Here is a 13,012-nt window from a genome sequence, read left to right on the forward strand (position 1 = left end):
TCCGGTTCACCAGGCGGCGCTGCTGCGACTGGAGGCAAATAAGCGGAAGTGACGTCAGTAGACCTACTATCAACATTGAAGTACGTCGAGTCGCGGTTTAGGGTGATTCGTTTAATATCATCATGCCTGAACGCGAAAGTAAGTATTACATACCATTTAATAAACGTTTATGTTGTGTACGGATGAAAAATCATATATATATTCTTAGTGTATGAAAACATATACGCTGTTATATTCTCTGAACATGCCTGTGCCGTTTGCACAACGCGATGTAGTGATTCTGTGTAGACTTCAAAGATAATGTGTAGATTTTGTAAGTTATAGAAATACGTGAGCTATACAAGAAGATTGTGTATGTGCAAATAGAAAACGTATTAACACAAAAACAGCAAAGCTCCTGCAGCCAAACCCTTATTATTTACAACACTGCACAGTCGAGTAACGTTAGTAGTAATGGGAAAGCTGCTTCATGTTTCAGTGGCTTTGACACAAATTTCATGATCTGATTTCGATTCACAAGCTTGCGGTTCAATTCGATATCGATTTGGATATAGATGTGATACAGTTACAGTACATGCCAGTTTATCTTATGGAAAAAAACCTCTCAACTAATGCTGTAAACTATACAGGGAATACTGTCAGTTGGTATATTACTATAATATTAAAGGTTACAATTAACAGCTGATTTGTATACAAACATTTAAATTTAAAAAAATAAAATATTTTTTATAATAATAATATTTTAAAGACATAATTATGTTTGAACTCCAATTAGTTCATTTGAAATGCAAACGTTTAAACGTTGGCTATAACTTGTTTTTATGACAGAATTATTCAAACATGAAATACATTGAAGAACAGATTAAGTAAAAATATAATGAAAATGTAATACAGTGTTTAGCAAAATGATTTTTCTAGGTAACTCGAGCTGGTCATTGAATGGCTTTTCTGAGGTAAATGTAACGTTACGTAACTTTGTTCTCAAGCTGTTTTATTGGCGTCTTTCTGCGGTTGAAAAACTGAATGATCGATTACATGAGACATGATACATTTCAGTAAGTTGTACTGTATCTGTCAACATACCTTCTGATGTTCATTCATGCTTATTTGGTGCTATAACTAGTAGTAAAGAGAAAAATATGACCATTTTACATGCCATTTAATGATTACTAGGGCTCTACAAATAAAGTTTAGTGTAGTTTTGTTCACGCATCAACTGAAAACAGCATAGTGTAAAAGATCAATTCTTGGGATTTAAGAATCAGTATCAGTTCATCACAATGAGAATCGATTAAAATGGAGAAATCAATAGTTTCTACCCAAGCCTTGTTCACATGTATCTTTGCGGCGATGAATGAATCTCCCATCACATCTAATACTCACTACAGTGTGATGATGACATGACATTTGTCTTTTTGATTTTACTCGTCGTAATTGTTTTTTACTTTCTTCTCTCTGATGTGTAAACTAACCCTCAGGTGTTTGTCTCTTTCAGCTGATGTGTACTCCAATCCTCTGGCTCCTGATGGCCATGAGGTGGAAGATCATCGGTCGGCGCTACAGTAAGTGCCCTTCACCATCACTTAGTTCATGTAAATAATCTGCTGATGTCCATCATATATGTGTTTGGTGGGTAAATACAGTGACTTGTTTTCTGCAGTGAACATTCTTTTGTTAAATCTTTAGCGTTCCCTCTGTATATTTGTAAATAACTTCGTGTTTTTTTGTCCTCTAATGTGATTAAATGAGTGAAGCATCAGCAGTGATCATATTCCAATCACATTTACACCATTTACACTATATCAAATGCATAGCATCTTGTTTCTCTAATTATAATTATAATAATGATTATTATTATGGTTTTTGTGGCAGTCCATGAAATATATGTTCTTGAAGGTTCAGTGATGATCCTATCTTCACTCTTGGTCTCACCTGTTCTTGTGGCTCAGTGAAATTTGTTTGTGATACTCAGATCCAAGCTGACCAATGATGACTTCAGGAAGCTTCTGATGACCCCGAGAGCCACCCCGTCCTCAGCTCCACCCTCCAAAACACGGCACCATGAGTACTTTGACTTTGATATCTGTCTTTGCTCATATGTATGCTGCATGTCTCCATGATAACAGTCTTATTAAATCAGTTGATATTTTTGTTGCAATGATTTTCCCAGGATGCCACGAGAATATAACGAGGATGAGGATCCTGCAGCTCGCAGGCGTAAGAAAAAAAGGTAAGTTGGCGAACAGTGAATGAATCATCCTACATTACTACTGCTTCAGAAACTAATTTTACTGTTGCTTCTGTCTCTTCTGCACACTGTCTTACGTTTCACTCTGCATCAGTGACTAAAATAAAAAAATGTCAAAAGAGTAGAAAATGAAATTAGTGGCTCCACTTGTGAAGCTGTTTCATGGGAATCCAGAGAGGACTTATTCACTGCAGATCAAATGACATTTAACTTTTTATAAGGTCAGAAAATTAAATGAACTATGCTATGATTTCAGTCAGTTTACTGTATAACGCAGAATGTCACAGAATTGATCACATTTTTGATGAATAAATAAAAAGTAGGTCAGTACACTTAAATCATGATATAGACTTTTCTGTGAATATTAAACTGTTCACATACCAGGCAGAATTGGGACTGTTTTTCAACACTGAATTTTTAAATATTTCCTATTTAATATACATTTTCCCCCCATTCATTATTGCTTAAATTAAGTACTAAAATGCTTGTAAAATGTGTCTTGTAAAAATTCAACAGTGTTCTGAGGTTATGAGATTATTTTTCCCTGTTCTTGCGCTTCTCGGTTCTGTTTGAAGTTACTACGCTAAACTGCGGCAGCAGGAGATGGAGAGAGAGCGTGAGCTGGCGGAGAAGTACCGTGACCGTGCTCGAGAACGACGTGATGGTGTTAATAAAGACTACGAGGAGACTGAGCTCATCAGCACCACAGCCAACTATCGAGCCGTGGGACCCACCGCAGAGGCGTGAGTTTCCTCTGTCATTTGTGCCTTTTATTTCATTTTTACTGTATGTTATAATAATCAGAATTATATTTCTTTAGCTGTATTTTGTTATAGGACCATCTTCTGAAGATGTGTAGGCACCTGTTGTTCCTGTTGGTTTTTCTTATTAGGGGTTCTTTCTTTTTGTTCTTTTATTTGCATAATTTGTACCAGATTTGGCATGTATGTTGTAGTGCATTTGTGAAATAATCATCATTTTGAAGTTTGTATAACATGGCTGCCAGAGACTAGAAATGCTGGCCATTTTAGTAAAATGACTATTATTCCCTAAAGGAACAACAGGGCTTGACATTAGGATTTTTTGAAGAGGCAAGTGAAAATATTTTACTTGCCCGACCAGACAATAGCCTGATTGAAACGTCAAATAACAAAAAATAACTAGGGAATCGTCAAAACACGAGAATGACTCTGATTTTATTACATTTAGTGTAAATGGCTATCGATAGTAGATAATATATAATGTAAAATGTACTGACGGTAACAAGGTTGCACGAACCTGTCGAGGAGACAAATAAGCGCAGCACAAACAAAGAAACTTAACACTGCAGAAAAAATTCAAAATGTGGAGTTTTTATATTCATAACACATGATACAGTTAAGCAACATCACACGACCAAGAGTGCTGTTTTCCTGAATACCATCACGATTGAAAATGTGACACTGATTTCAACAGTTCATTAAACAAGTAGTTAAAAATAAAGTCACTTACATTTTAGACACAATATTGACCGTTTTTGTTCCATTTCAGCAGTAAAAATAGTTCCAAACAAAGATCACAGCAGAACCATAGTGCATCTCACAGCAACACTCTGCCGTGTTTTCATTACTGAATGATTCAGCATTTTGAACGAATCGGTTGAGTCAAAGATTCAATGACTCATTCATAAACAACTGCCTCATACTTGAATGAATCAGCCGTTAAAAACGAATCGTTTGAATGAATGACTCACTCATTAAGATGCCGCCACCTACTGGCGGTTTAGTTTCATGTTTAAAAGTATCATTTTTTTCCCCCAACATTTCTTATTTGTATTTTAAAAAGAAAATTTAAAACAATCTCATAACATTATTTAATGCAGTTATAATTTGTGTAAGTGATTTAATTTGACTGGTAACAGCCCTATAGTGTCTTATTCTATTATTCTAATAGAATTTATTGATCAAATTTAAGAATTTGAAATGAAAGATGGAGCATACATTTAATAAGATTAGGGGAAAAAAGCCCTTTATAAATGTAAAAAAAAAAAAAAAAAAAGCCCTTGGGGTAAAGTCACATGTATGCAGAATTAGATAGGTCAAAGCTGATAGGACACTGAGAATATTGCTTCAGAATAAATTATTTTTGCAACACAAAATTCCTATTTTTTTCTGGACAAGCAGCTTTTTTACTCAGACAAGTGAATGACCGATTTACTTGTCTGAAGGACAAGCACATGACAAGACTTAATGTTGAGCCCTGAAACGAGATATTTTGAAATTTGGTGAATGTTTGTAGACCACTGCGCTAAATGCACTTGAACATTGCTGTTATTTAGATTTAACCCAGCAGTCCATTTAACAGAAGTTCCTTTGCCGCCCACACAGGCTGTACTCCACTCCAAAAATCACCTGCCCCATGACCAGAATAATGCTGATTTATTTAAGCTTAACTTACCTGACATGCAGTTACTTCTACTTCTGTCTTTAGATTTGTGCCTTTGCAAATGAAGTAATTTATTTGTTCATTTTTTTTATTTGCATTACTCCCAAAATCGCACAACATAGTGGACATAGTGACACTGTTGTGTCTAGCAGCTGTAAACAAGAATGCCAACAGTTTAACCTGTATGCTATTTTGACAACAGTAATATTAGCAATTGAATACTTATAGGACTTATTATTACTTATAAATTATTAGTAAGAAGTGCTTTGTGTTATTTGTTTGGATTTAAATGTGCATTTTTTGCCTGCACTGTTGTTGAACAGGGACAAATCAGCAGCAGAGAAAAGGCGTCAGCTGATCCAGGAGTCCAAGTTCTTGGGTGGTGATATGGAGCACACTCACTTGGTGAAGGGTTTGGATTTTGCCCTGCTACAGAAGGTACAACCGCTTATTCCCCTGTATGATAATCATACCACTGCCACAGATTTGCTTTTGCTTATGGTGCTGTTTTAATTTCAGGTCAGAGCTGAGATCACTAGTAAGGAGCGGGAAGAGGAGGACATGATTGAGAAAGTGCAAAAGGAAGTCAAGTACGTTTCATAATTCCTTTTTTGTGACCCTGAAGTCAAATATAAATATACCTGTCATAAGTCGCACAGGTATATTTGTAGCAATAGCCAACAATACATTGTATGGGTCAAAATTATCGATCTTTCTTTTATGCCAAAAATCATTAGGATATTAAGTAAAGATCATGTTCCATGAAGATGTTTTGTAAATTTCCTACTGTAAATATATCAAGTTTTTAATTTTTTAAAAAAAAATTTTGTAAGTAATATGCATTGCTAAGGACTTCATTTGGACAATTTTAAAGGTGACTTTCTCAATATTTTTATTTTTTTATTTATTTTTTTTTTTTTTACACCCTCAGATTTCAGATTTTCAAATAGTTGTATCTCGGCCAAATATTGTCCTATCCTAACAAACCATACGTCAGTGGAAAGATTATTTATTCAACTTGCAGATGATGTATAAATCTCAATTTCAAAAAATTGACCCTTATGACTGGTTTTGTGGTCCAGGGTAACATTTGTTCACTTAACCCAGTTGCGATTGTCTTTTAACATGTTTGTGTTTGACAGGAGAGATGAAGATCCAGAGCAGAAGATTGAGTTCAAGACTCGTCTGGGTGAGTTCAGTCTGTGTTTAATCTCATGGTCGGTAATAAGACTGTACTACATGTGAGTTCTGTGTATTCTTCTGCTCTTTAGGACGGAACATCTATCGTATCCTGTTCAAGGGCCGTCAGATGGAGCGTAACGAGCTTTTCCTGCCAGGCCGTATGGCTTATGTGGTGGACCTGGAAGACGAGTATGCAGACACCGACATCCCAACCACCCTCATCCGCAGCAAAGCCGACTGCCCCACCATGGAGGTACAGACCCCAAACACATGATTACACACCTTGACATTACTTAAAGGGATAGCTCACCCAAAAATAAAAATTATCCCATGATTCCCTCATACTCAAGCCATCCTAGGTGTATATGACTATCCTCTTTCAGACGAACACAATCTGAGTTATATTAAAAAATATCCTGGCTCCTCCAAGCTTTATAATAGGAGTGAATGGCACTCTAAATTTTGAAACCGTTATTTTGAAACCATACGGCACCGGTTACATCACTTCCCAACCACTGCCCCCCACTGTTGTTTAGATTTTTTTTTTATAATAATAAAAATCATGGAGTTCAGTTAGAGAACAGACACTACAATTAAAAACTGAATGCATCTGCTCACTGCAGCATGAGCCGAATGAGAGCCGCAGCACAGATCAGCAGCAGGAGTCAGATCTCATTTATCATGAGAGTGAGGAGCTGACTGACAAGATGATGGCGGAAGATTTGGTTTCAAAGCAAAATGTAAAAGTGCTTATTTGGCAATATTTTGGATTTAAACCCAATGCTAATTAGGGAACCTGCAAAGGATTAGTTGTGTTTTTCTAGTAGTTGTGTTTTTCATTAAGAATAATAATGAACCCACAATTTAAGCAATTGCCGCCCCCCAAATTGGCGCTAATTCAAATGCGCACAGGCATTCATAACAGTGCATGTTCACTGGCACGGAGCAGAGCGAGTGTTTTCAGTTCATTAATTGAAAATGCTCGCTCTGCTCCGCACCGTTATGAATGGCTGTGCGGCCGAATTAGCATTTAAAAGCGAGGTGCAAAAGAGGGAAAATCCAACGTCGTTCCACCTGGTATTAAGAAGTGATTTGGTCAGTCGTATCACAAGTGGATGACGCTAAATACTGGTGTAAACGGGGTCTAAAACGTTTTGAGCTTGTCCACTTTCGACCACTTCCAGAGGTAGTTGAAAATGCATTCGACCGGTTTGCGTTCATGGTGTACATGCTCAAATGGTCGAAAGTGTTCGAACAGCTGCTAAAGACCGCCTACTCTCCGCCTACTGACACAAACATTATGGAAAGCATGTTAGTCAGACTAGATTTAAAGTTTGGTTTGAAGATGAAAAACGTACTAAGCACAATGTTCTCTAAACATTTCTGTTTTCTTACATGAACTTATCGTGTTCAGTGTGGTTTCACGGGTGTCAGAGCAGAAAAAAACAAAAGCTGATGCTCTCTGTATGTTTTCCTGTTGTATCCGGTCACGTTTGGTTGCCAAATCAAGTGTCAGTACTGCTATTGCTAATAATAAAGTAGTAGAGTTGCGAATAGCTGAACCTACACTGCTACTCCAGTGTTGAATGACAAAATAAACTTATAAAAGTCATACACTACATGGCTGATTGCATAGTGCGTCATTTGGGACGCAACTAAGGCCTGTCAACTATAGTTACATGTTATTCAAGTTTGCAACCTGGAAAAAAAGGGGCTTGAATTGAAAAGATGCCCTCCCTCCCTGGAACCTGTTGTGTGAGCAGGACAATTTGTGAATCACGCCTGTTAGTAAATATGGTTGTCGGTTCCAAACAGAGTTGAAGATCGGCTCCTTTGACCTCCCAGAGCGCTAAAAAGACTCACAAAGCCTTAGCTACCACATGGCAACACCTTAGCATTGTGGCAGTCGGTTAGGATTGCACAGGCAGACTCCACTCCTGTTTTCTTCAGCTTGTTTTAAATGTGTAGTCAAACTGCTGTTTTTGTTCCTCAGGCTCAGACGACACTCACCACCAATGACATAGTCATCAGCAAACTGACGCAGATCCTGTCGTACCTGAGGCAGGGCACACGCAACAAGAAAATCAAGAAGAAGGACAAAGGTAGTTTCCTGCACGGCTGATGTCCAGTGCTGTATGTTCATTAGAGATCAGTTTTTTTGAGTCTGTTTTGTACTCAAGTACTCTAACACAGTGGTTCTCAAAGTTTATTAAGTCACAATCCCTGGCAAGTTATTACCTGCAGCCCTAGACATCACTGAAAGAATCTGAGGCATAAAAGAGTGAAAAGTATCGAGCGATTGATTATGGTGTTCAGATGACCTCAAATTTGCTTGTGTATGTGTAAAAGTTGAGTGTTTTCTCTGTTTTCAGGGCGTCTGGATGAGAAGAAACCACCTGAGGCTGACTTGAGGTGAGTTTACATGCAGTCGAATGTTTTAGGTTTATGATCTGATCGTTAGCTTCTTAACCGTCTGTGTGTGTTTGTGTGTGCAGCATCTTTGACGATATCGGTGACTACATACCCTCCACCTCCAAGAGCATCAGAGACAAAGAGAAAGAACGCTACCGTGAGAGGGAGAGGGAGAGGGAGAAAGATCGAGAGCGCGAGAGGGAGAGAGAGAGAGAGAGGGAGAGAGAGAGAGATCGGGACGAGGAGAAAAGACGACACAGTTACTTTGAGAAGCCTCGAGCTGACGAGGAGGTCAGCTGATCATTGTCGTTTGAAGAAAATGACCTCAATGCATCAGAATATTTGTGCAGACCTTATATCACTATCATAAGTAAGCAATCACTGTAATAATTGTGTAATATTTCTCTCTCTTCAGGTCATAGACATCGATAAAGGTAAACTTTCACAATCTTCATATTCCTCATACACTTTATGGAACCGTGGAGTTTACATATAAAAGTAGTTAAATGAAGGAATAGTTCACTGGAAAAATGATCAAAGTTAAAAAAAATGCATTTGAATGATAAAGTCCAGTGCTGTTGAGTACTTCAATGCTGTAGTTGTGATGTTCTCTTGCAGGTCCAGCCTCTGTGAAGGACCAGATCAAGCTAATCAATGAGAAGTTTGCTGGAGCTGCTCATTTGCAGGGCCCGGAAGCATATCCTTCATGTGACTGCTGATGTGAACAGAATGAATGAAATTCAGACGCAGCTGTTGCACTTTGTATCAAAGATACTAGACGTAAATGATGAAACACCTACTTGAAATCCGGTCTGAAATAAACAGGATTTTTTGAGACATAAAGCCAAAAAAAATTAATTTCATAAAGAATAGGATGCCTTACAGACATCACTCATTACGGTACCTTATTACATTAGTTAGTCAAACTGCAGCAGTTGCTGTAAGGATGGCCAGTGTCAGTTACATGGTTCTAATGAGATAAACTCTTCTTGCATCAAAAGTTTCAACTCACAACTGTTGCGTCTCAGTTCGCGTCGTATTCTAAATTAGAATTAGTGTGTCCCAAATCATAGTATGTTGAAATGAGTGTTCCAAAAGATACCCGGATGGTCCACTGTTTCTGGTTAGAATCTGAAGTGCAGATCCATGCAACGTCTAACGGCTAATATTGCCCACAAACCATTGCGTGTTGGACGAGAATTCGATTAGAACTACAAACACGAATAAAAAGTGTTAAAATACTACAAACATGGTGGGTGTGCGAGTGCGACGGTTAAAGGCGGGTGCACACTGTGCGATTTTGGCCATGATTTGGTCGTCTGAGACAAATTTTGAGAATCCTAAAGATTCCTATAATCCCAGGCTAAAATCTGTAGTCTTTGATCGCTAGTTTGACGTGTTCACTGACAGCTGATTAATGACCGTTGGGATCAGATTTTACCTCTGATGAAATTCTGGCAGTGTCAGAAGATTTGGCGCACAGTCCTGCAATGTGACTTCTCCTACAACGAATGTCAAATTTTCTTTGTTTGTCAAGACAAGCCATGATCAAAATTAATGCTAGAGATGTCTTTGTTAGCCACCATTTCAGTCCCGCGTGTAATGCAGCTCACAGTCACCGAATGTGTGTTGGTTAATGTAAAACTCCGAACAAGTGTTTATGCGCGCATCCGTTTTTAACGCGTTTTGACTGTCGTACAGTCTGACATAAATGACAGCTGAGATCCCACGTGTGACATGAACGTACAGTCTGACAAGCAACAATCGTAAAGGACTATTATAAATCGCACAGTGTGCACCCGGCTTTAGTCTAACTTTTAACTTTTTTTGCTCATCAGTCACTGTGGCTAGTGGTTTTCCAAAGTTTCAAGCCACTCAGCATTTTCATTGGCCACAATTTTGACATTGATACCATGGAAGCAAACTGCTATATTGATATTTCTAATATTATCTCATAATTTGGCAGCAGGTTTATTAGGCTGACCTGACACACAGATCCATTATACTGTTACACATGCGTTTTCTTTCTCAACTGTTTACGTTCACTTAAAACATAACTGACTGTGTTTATGTGAATACTCACCAAGACCGGCATTATGACATTATTTTGTGTGTATTTGACTGTTTAAGTGCAATATGCAGCGAAAAAGAACTCAATTTAGAAGTGAGCGGCTTTATGTGGCACACTTTGGGTGTGAGCACAAAATCTGCGGGAAAGAGTAAAATTATGCGCAATACGTGCAATCCTACGCCGAAATTCAAGCCCTGTAACACTGGAGCAGATGAAACGAGTATTGGAGGGGAGTAGGGTTTGTGTGTCGACTCGCTGTCAGAGAGATGTATCAAAATGTATATTTTTGACAGCACTACTTTGCACTTAGTTTATTATTTCAGATGCTTTTTTTAAAGGACTACAATTGAAAATTGTATATATTACATATAAAATTCAACCTGCAAAAGTGGCTAGTAGGAATGACTGCGTCACACGCCACTGCTGAAATACACCCCCATTTGGTGGGTCGGCGGGTGTAAATGTCAAGCACTGGCTGCAGACATTAAAATCGTATATAATTTCTGTATTAATGTGTATGATTTTAAAGCGTTCTCCTGTAACATGATGCATCACACTGCAGTGTTGAGTTTGTTTCTTTAACTGTGAGCACTGGAAGCAGACGTGAAGAGAAGAAGCATCTGGGAGATTTCTTTGGGATGTCAAACAGTTACGCTGAATGCTACCCTGCCACGTGAGTTATCTCTTCTCTCATGTACAGTTAAAGATGATGATGTTGAGATTTTGAAGTAAAATTAAGAGCAAAAAAGCTAATATTTGCTCCTTTGTCTCGTAGAATGGATGATCTGGCTGTGGACAGCGATGAAGAAGTGGACTACAGCAAGATGGACCAGGCATGAATGAGTTTGATGAGTTGTAATTTCTCCAAGTGTCTCTGGTCAGGCATATTCATGAGTGTGTCTGTTTGTAGGGTAATAAGAAGGGTCCTTTGGGCCGCTGGGACTTTGACACTCAAGAAGAGTACAGCGACTACATGAACAACAAGGAGGCGCTGCCAAAGTAACACAGGCTCTATTTTCTGAGTTTGTCAGTGTGATGTTGTGTTCACTTTAATGATGATGATGCTGGTGTTTATAGGGCCGCCTTCCAGTACGGCATCAAAATGTCAGAGGGCCGAAAGACTCGTCGCTTTAAAGAAACCAACGAGAAGGCCGAGTTAGACCGACAGTGGAAGAAAATCAGTGCTGTGAGTTTACCCGGTTCATCAACAACATTCTGTGTAATGTATAAGAAATTGGAATTAAACGCTGTGTAAGAAATGACCACAAGCTGCAAACAGGTGTTAAGTGATGTTCAGTGTGTCACATTCAGTCCTGCAGCATGCTCATACTGTCTGGTTATTTCAGATAATTGAGAAGAGAAAGAAAATGGAGGCAGATGGGTGAGTGTCGTTGTTTCTTTTCTCTTTTCTTTTTTTTCAGTTACTCCTGAGTATCTAAAAATGAAATGTGAACTGCAAAAATATTGACATTTTCATAATCTGGGCCACTCATATGTGAAATGAAAGCAGATATGTATATATTTGCAACATTAGCCATGTTTTGTTTCCATCCACCTATTTTTGTGAATTTTGGGATATAACATAAAAAAGTGCTAGACGGAAATGCAGTGAATTCTAAAAATGCACTCGATTGAGTCATTTTTTTTTTTCATCCGATAAGACGTGCATTAACTACGATGGAAATGCATTTACCGAATAAAGCCCAAAGTATACTTCACTTTTTACGTGTACACGAGGGTCAGCGTACAGCGCGCAATGCAAATTTCGTCATCAGAAGAGTACGCGCACTGCCGTTTTTTTTTTTTTTTTTTTTGTAACCGTATGTACTTGTACGCACAGGTCACAAATGCGTATTTTTTTTTTTGGCAGTAATTAGTTTATCCACAAGGTGGCAGTCGTGCCCTGGGGGCGTAAATTCACAAGGTAGTCGAAAAAAAAAAATGCATAAACAGAACAGACCGGAACGCATGCAAGCTACAGCGACAATGGAGGCCTACATAGACGAGAGATTGTGTGAAGAGGTTAGAAAGTACCCTCTTTTGTACAACTCTAGCATGAAACAATACAGTTTTCACAGATTCGCGTTTTTCCAGTTTACAAGATGACAATGGTATCGTTTTCAAAAACGTACACTTTGAAAAACGTTTTCAAAAGTTTGTGTTTTCAGGCCACCAAAACGCCATTGTCATGTAAATGAACCGCTAAAAACGGAAAACTTTTCATGCATTTTGGCCGTGTTGTGTAAACAGCCCCTTACATGGGTTATAACTCGTGGCGAGAGATCAAAACTGCACATGCGTTGAACACCCGTGTACGCGTACCAGTCAACTGAAGTATACTTTGCAAGGCTGTGTGTTCAACTGTGCGTGTAAAAAAAAAAAAAAAAGAAAAAAAAAAAAAAAATTAAGTATACCCAGGGCTTAAATCCCTCAATGCGCAACAAAAATCTCACATGACTGCCTCAACAGAGAATGTGATTGGATAATTGGACTAACCAGTGGACCAATCACATCGCAGCATCTCAAATGTTGGTTTGGTGGTTCTTGAAACGCCAGAGTCAAAGTCTGTCATCGGAATGATATGATTTAGTTTAATTCCCTCCAGAGGCGTCTCACAAGATTGCATTCCCAAACACCAGCTTCCGAATGCAAGAGAACATGACAGCGTTTGAGTT

At 38.4% G+C, this 13,012-nt stretch overlaps 1 protein-coding gene across 1 annotated transcript in view; it reads left to right on the plus strand.

Moving 5' to 3' along the window:
- ik (IK cytokine) overlaps positions 1–13,012 on the plus strand; it is a 14,542-nt gene continuing 1,530 nt past the window's right edge. Inside the window, exons 1-19 of the mRNA XM_051877561.1 lie at positions 1–138; positions 1,496–1,562; positions 1,973–2,065; positions 2,171–2,230; positions 2,824–2,991; positions 4,996–5,110; positions 5,192–5,262; positions 5,815–5,861; positions 5,944–6,107; positions 7,848–7,956; positions 8,227–8,266; positions 8,350–8,557; positions 8,682–8,700; positions 8,885–8,962; positions 10,929–11,010; positions 11,113–11,170; positions 11,248–11,336; positions 11,415–11,523; positions 11,684–11,718. Coding sequence (XP_051733521.1) covers positions 123–138; positions 1,496–1,562; positions 1,973–2,065; positions 2,171–2,230; positions 2,824–2,991; positions 4,996–5,110; positions 5,192–5,262; positions 5,815–5,861; positions 5,944–6,107; positions 7,848–7,956; positions 8,227–8,266; positions 8,350–8,557; positions 8,682–8,700; positions 8,885–8,962; positions 10,929–11,010; positions 11,113–11,170; positions 11,248–11,336; positions 11,415–11,523; positions 11,684–11,718 — 1,628 coding nt within the window. The 5' untranslated portion in view covers positions 1–122. The remainder of the gene's footprint in view (positions 139–1,495; positions 1,563–1,972; positions 2,066–2,170; positions 2,231–2,823; positions 2,992–4,995; positions 5,111–5,191; positions 5,263–5,814; positions 5,862–5,943; positions 6,108–7,847; positions 7,957–8,226; positions 8,267–8,349; positions 8,558–8,681; positions 8,701–8,884; positions 8,963–10,928; positions 11,011–11,112; positions 11,171–11,247; positions 11,337–11,414; positions 11,524–11,683; positions 11,719–13,012) is intronic.

Source organism: Ctenopharyngodon idella, chromosome 21, assembly GCF_019924925.1.
Source record: "Ctenopharyngodon idella isolate HZGC_01 chromosome 21, HZGC01, whole genome shotgun sequence".
Taxonomy (NCBI): Eukaryota; Metazoa; Chordata; class Actinopteri; order Cypriniformes; family Xenocyprididae; genus Ctenopharyngodon; species Ctenopharyngodon idella.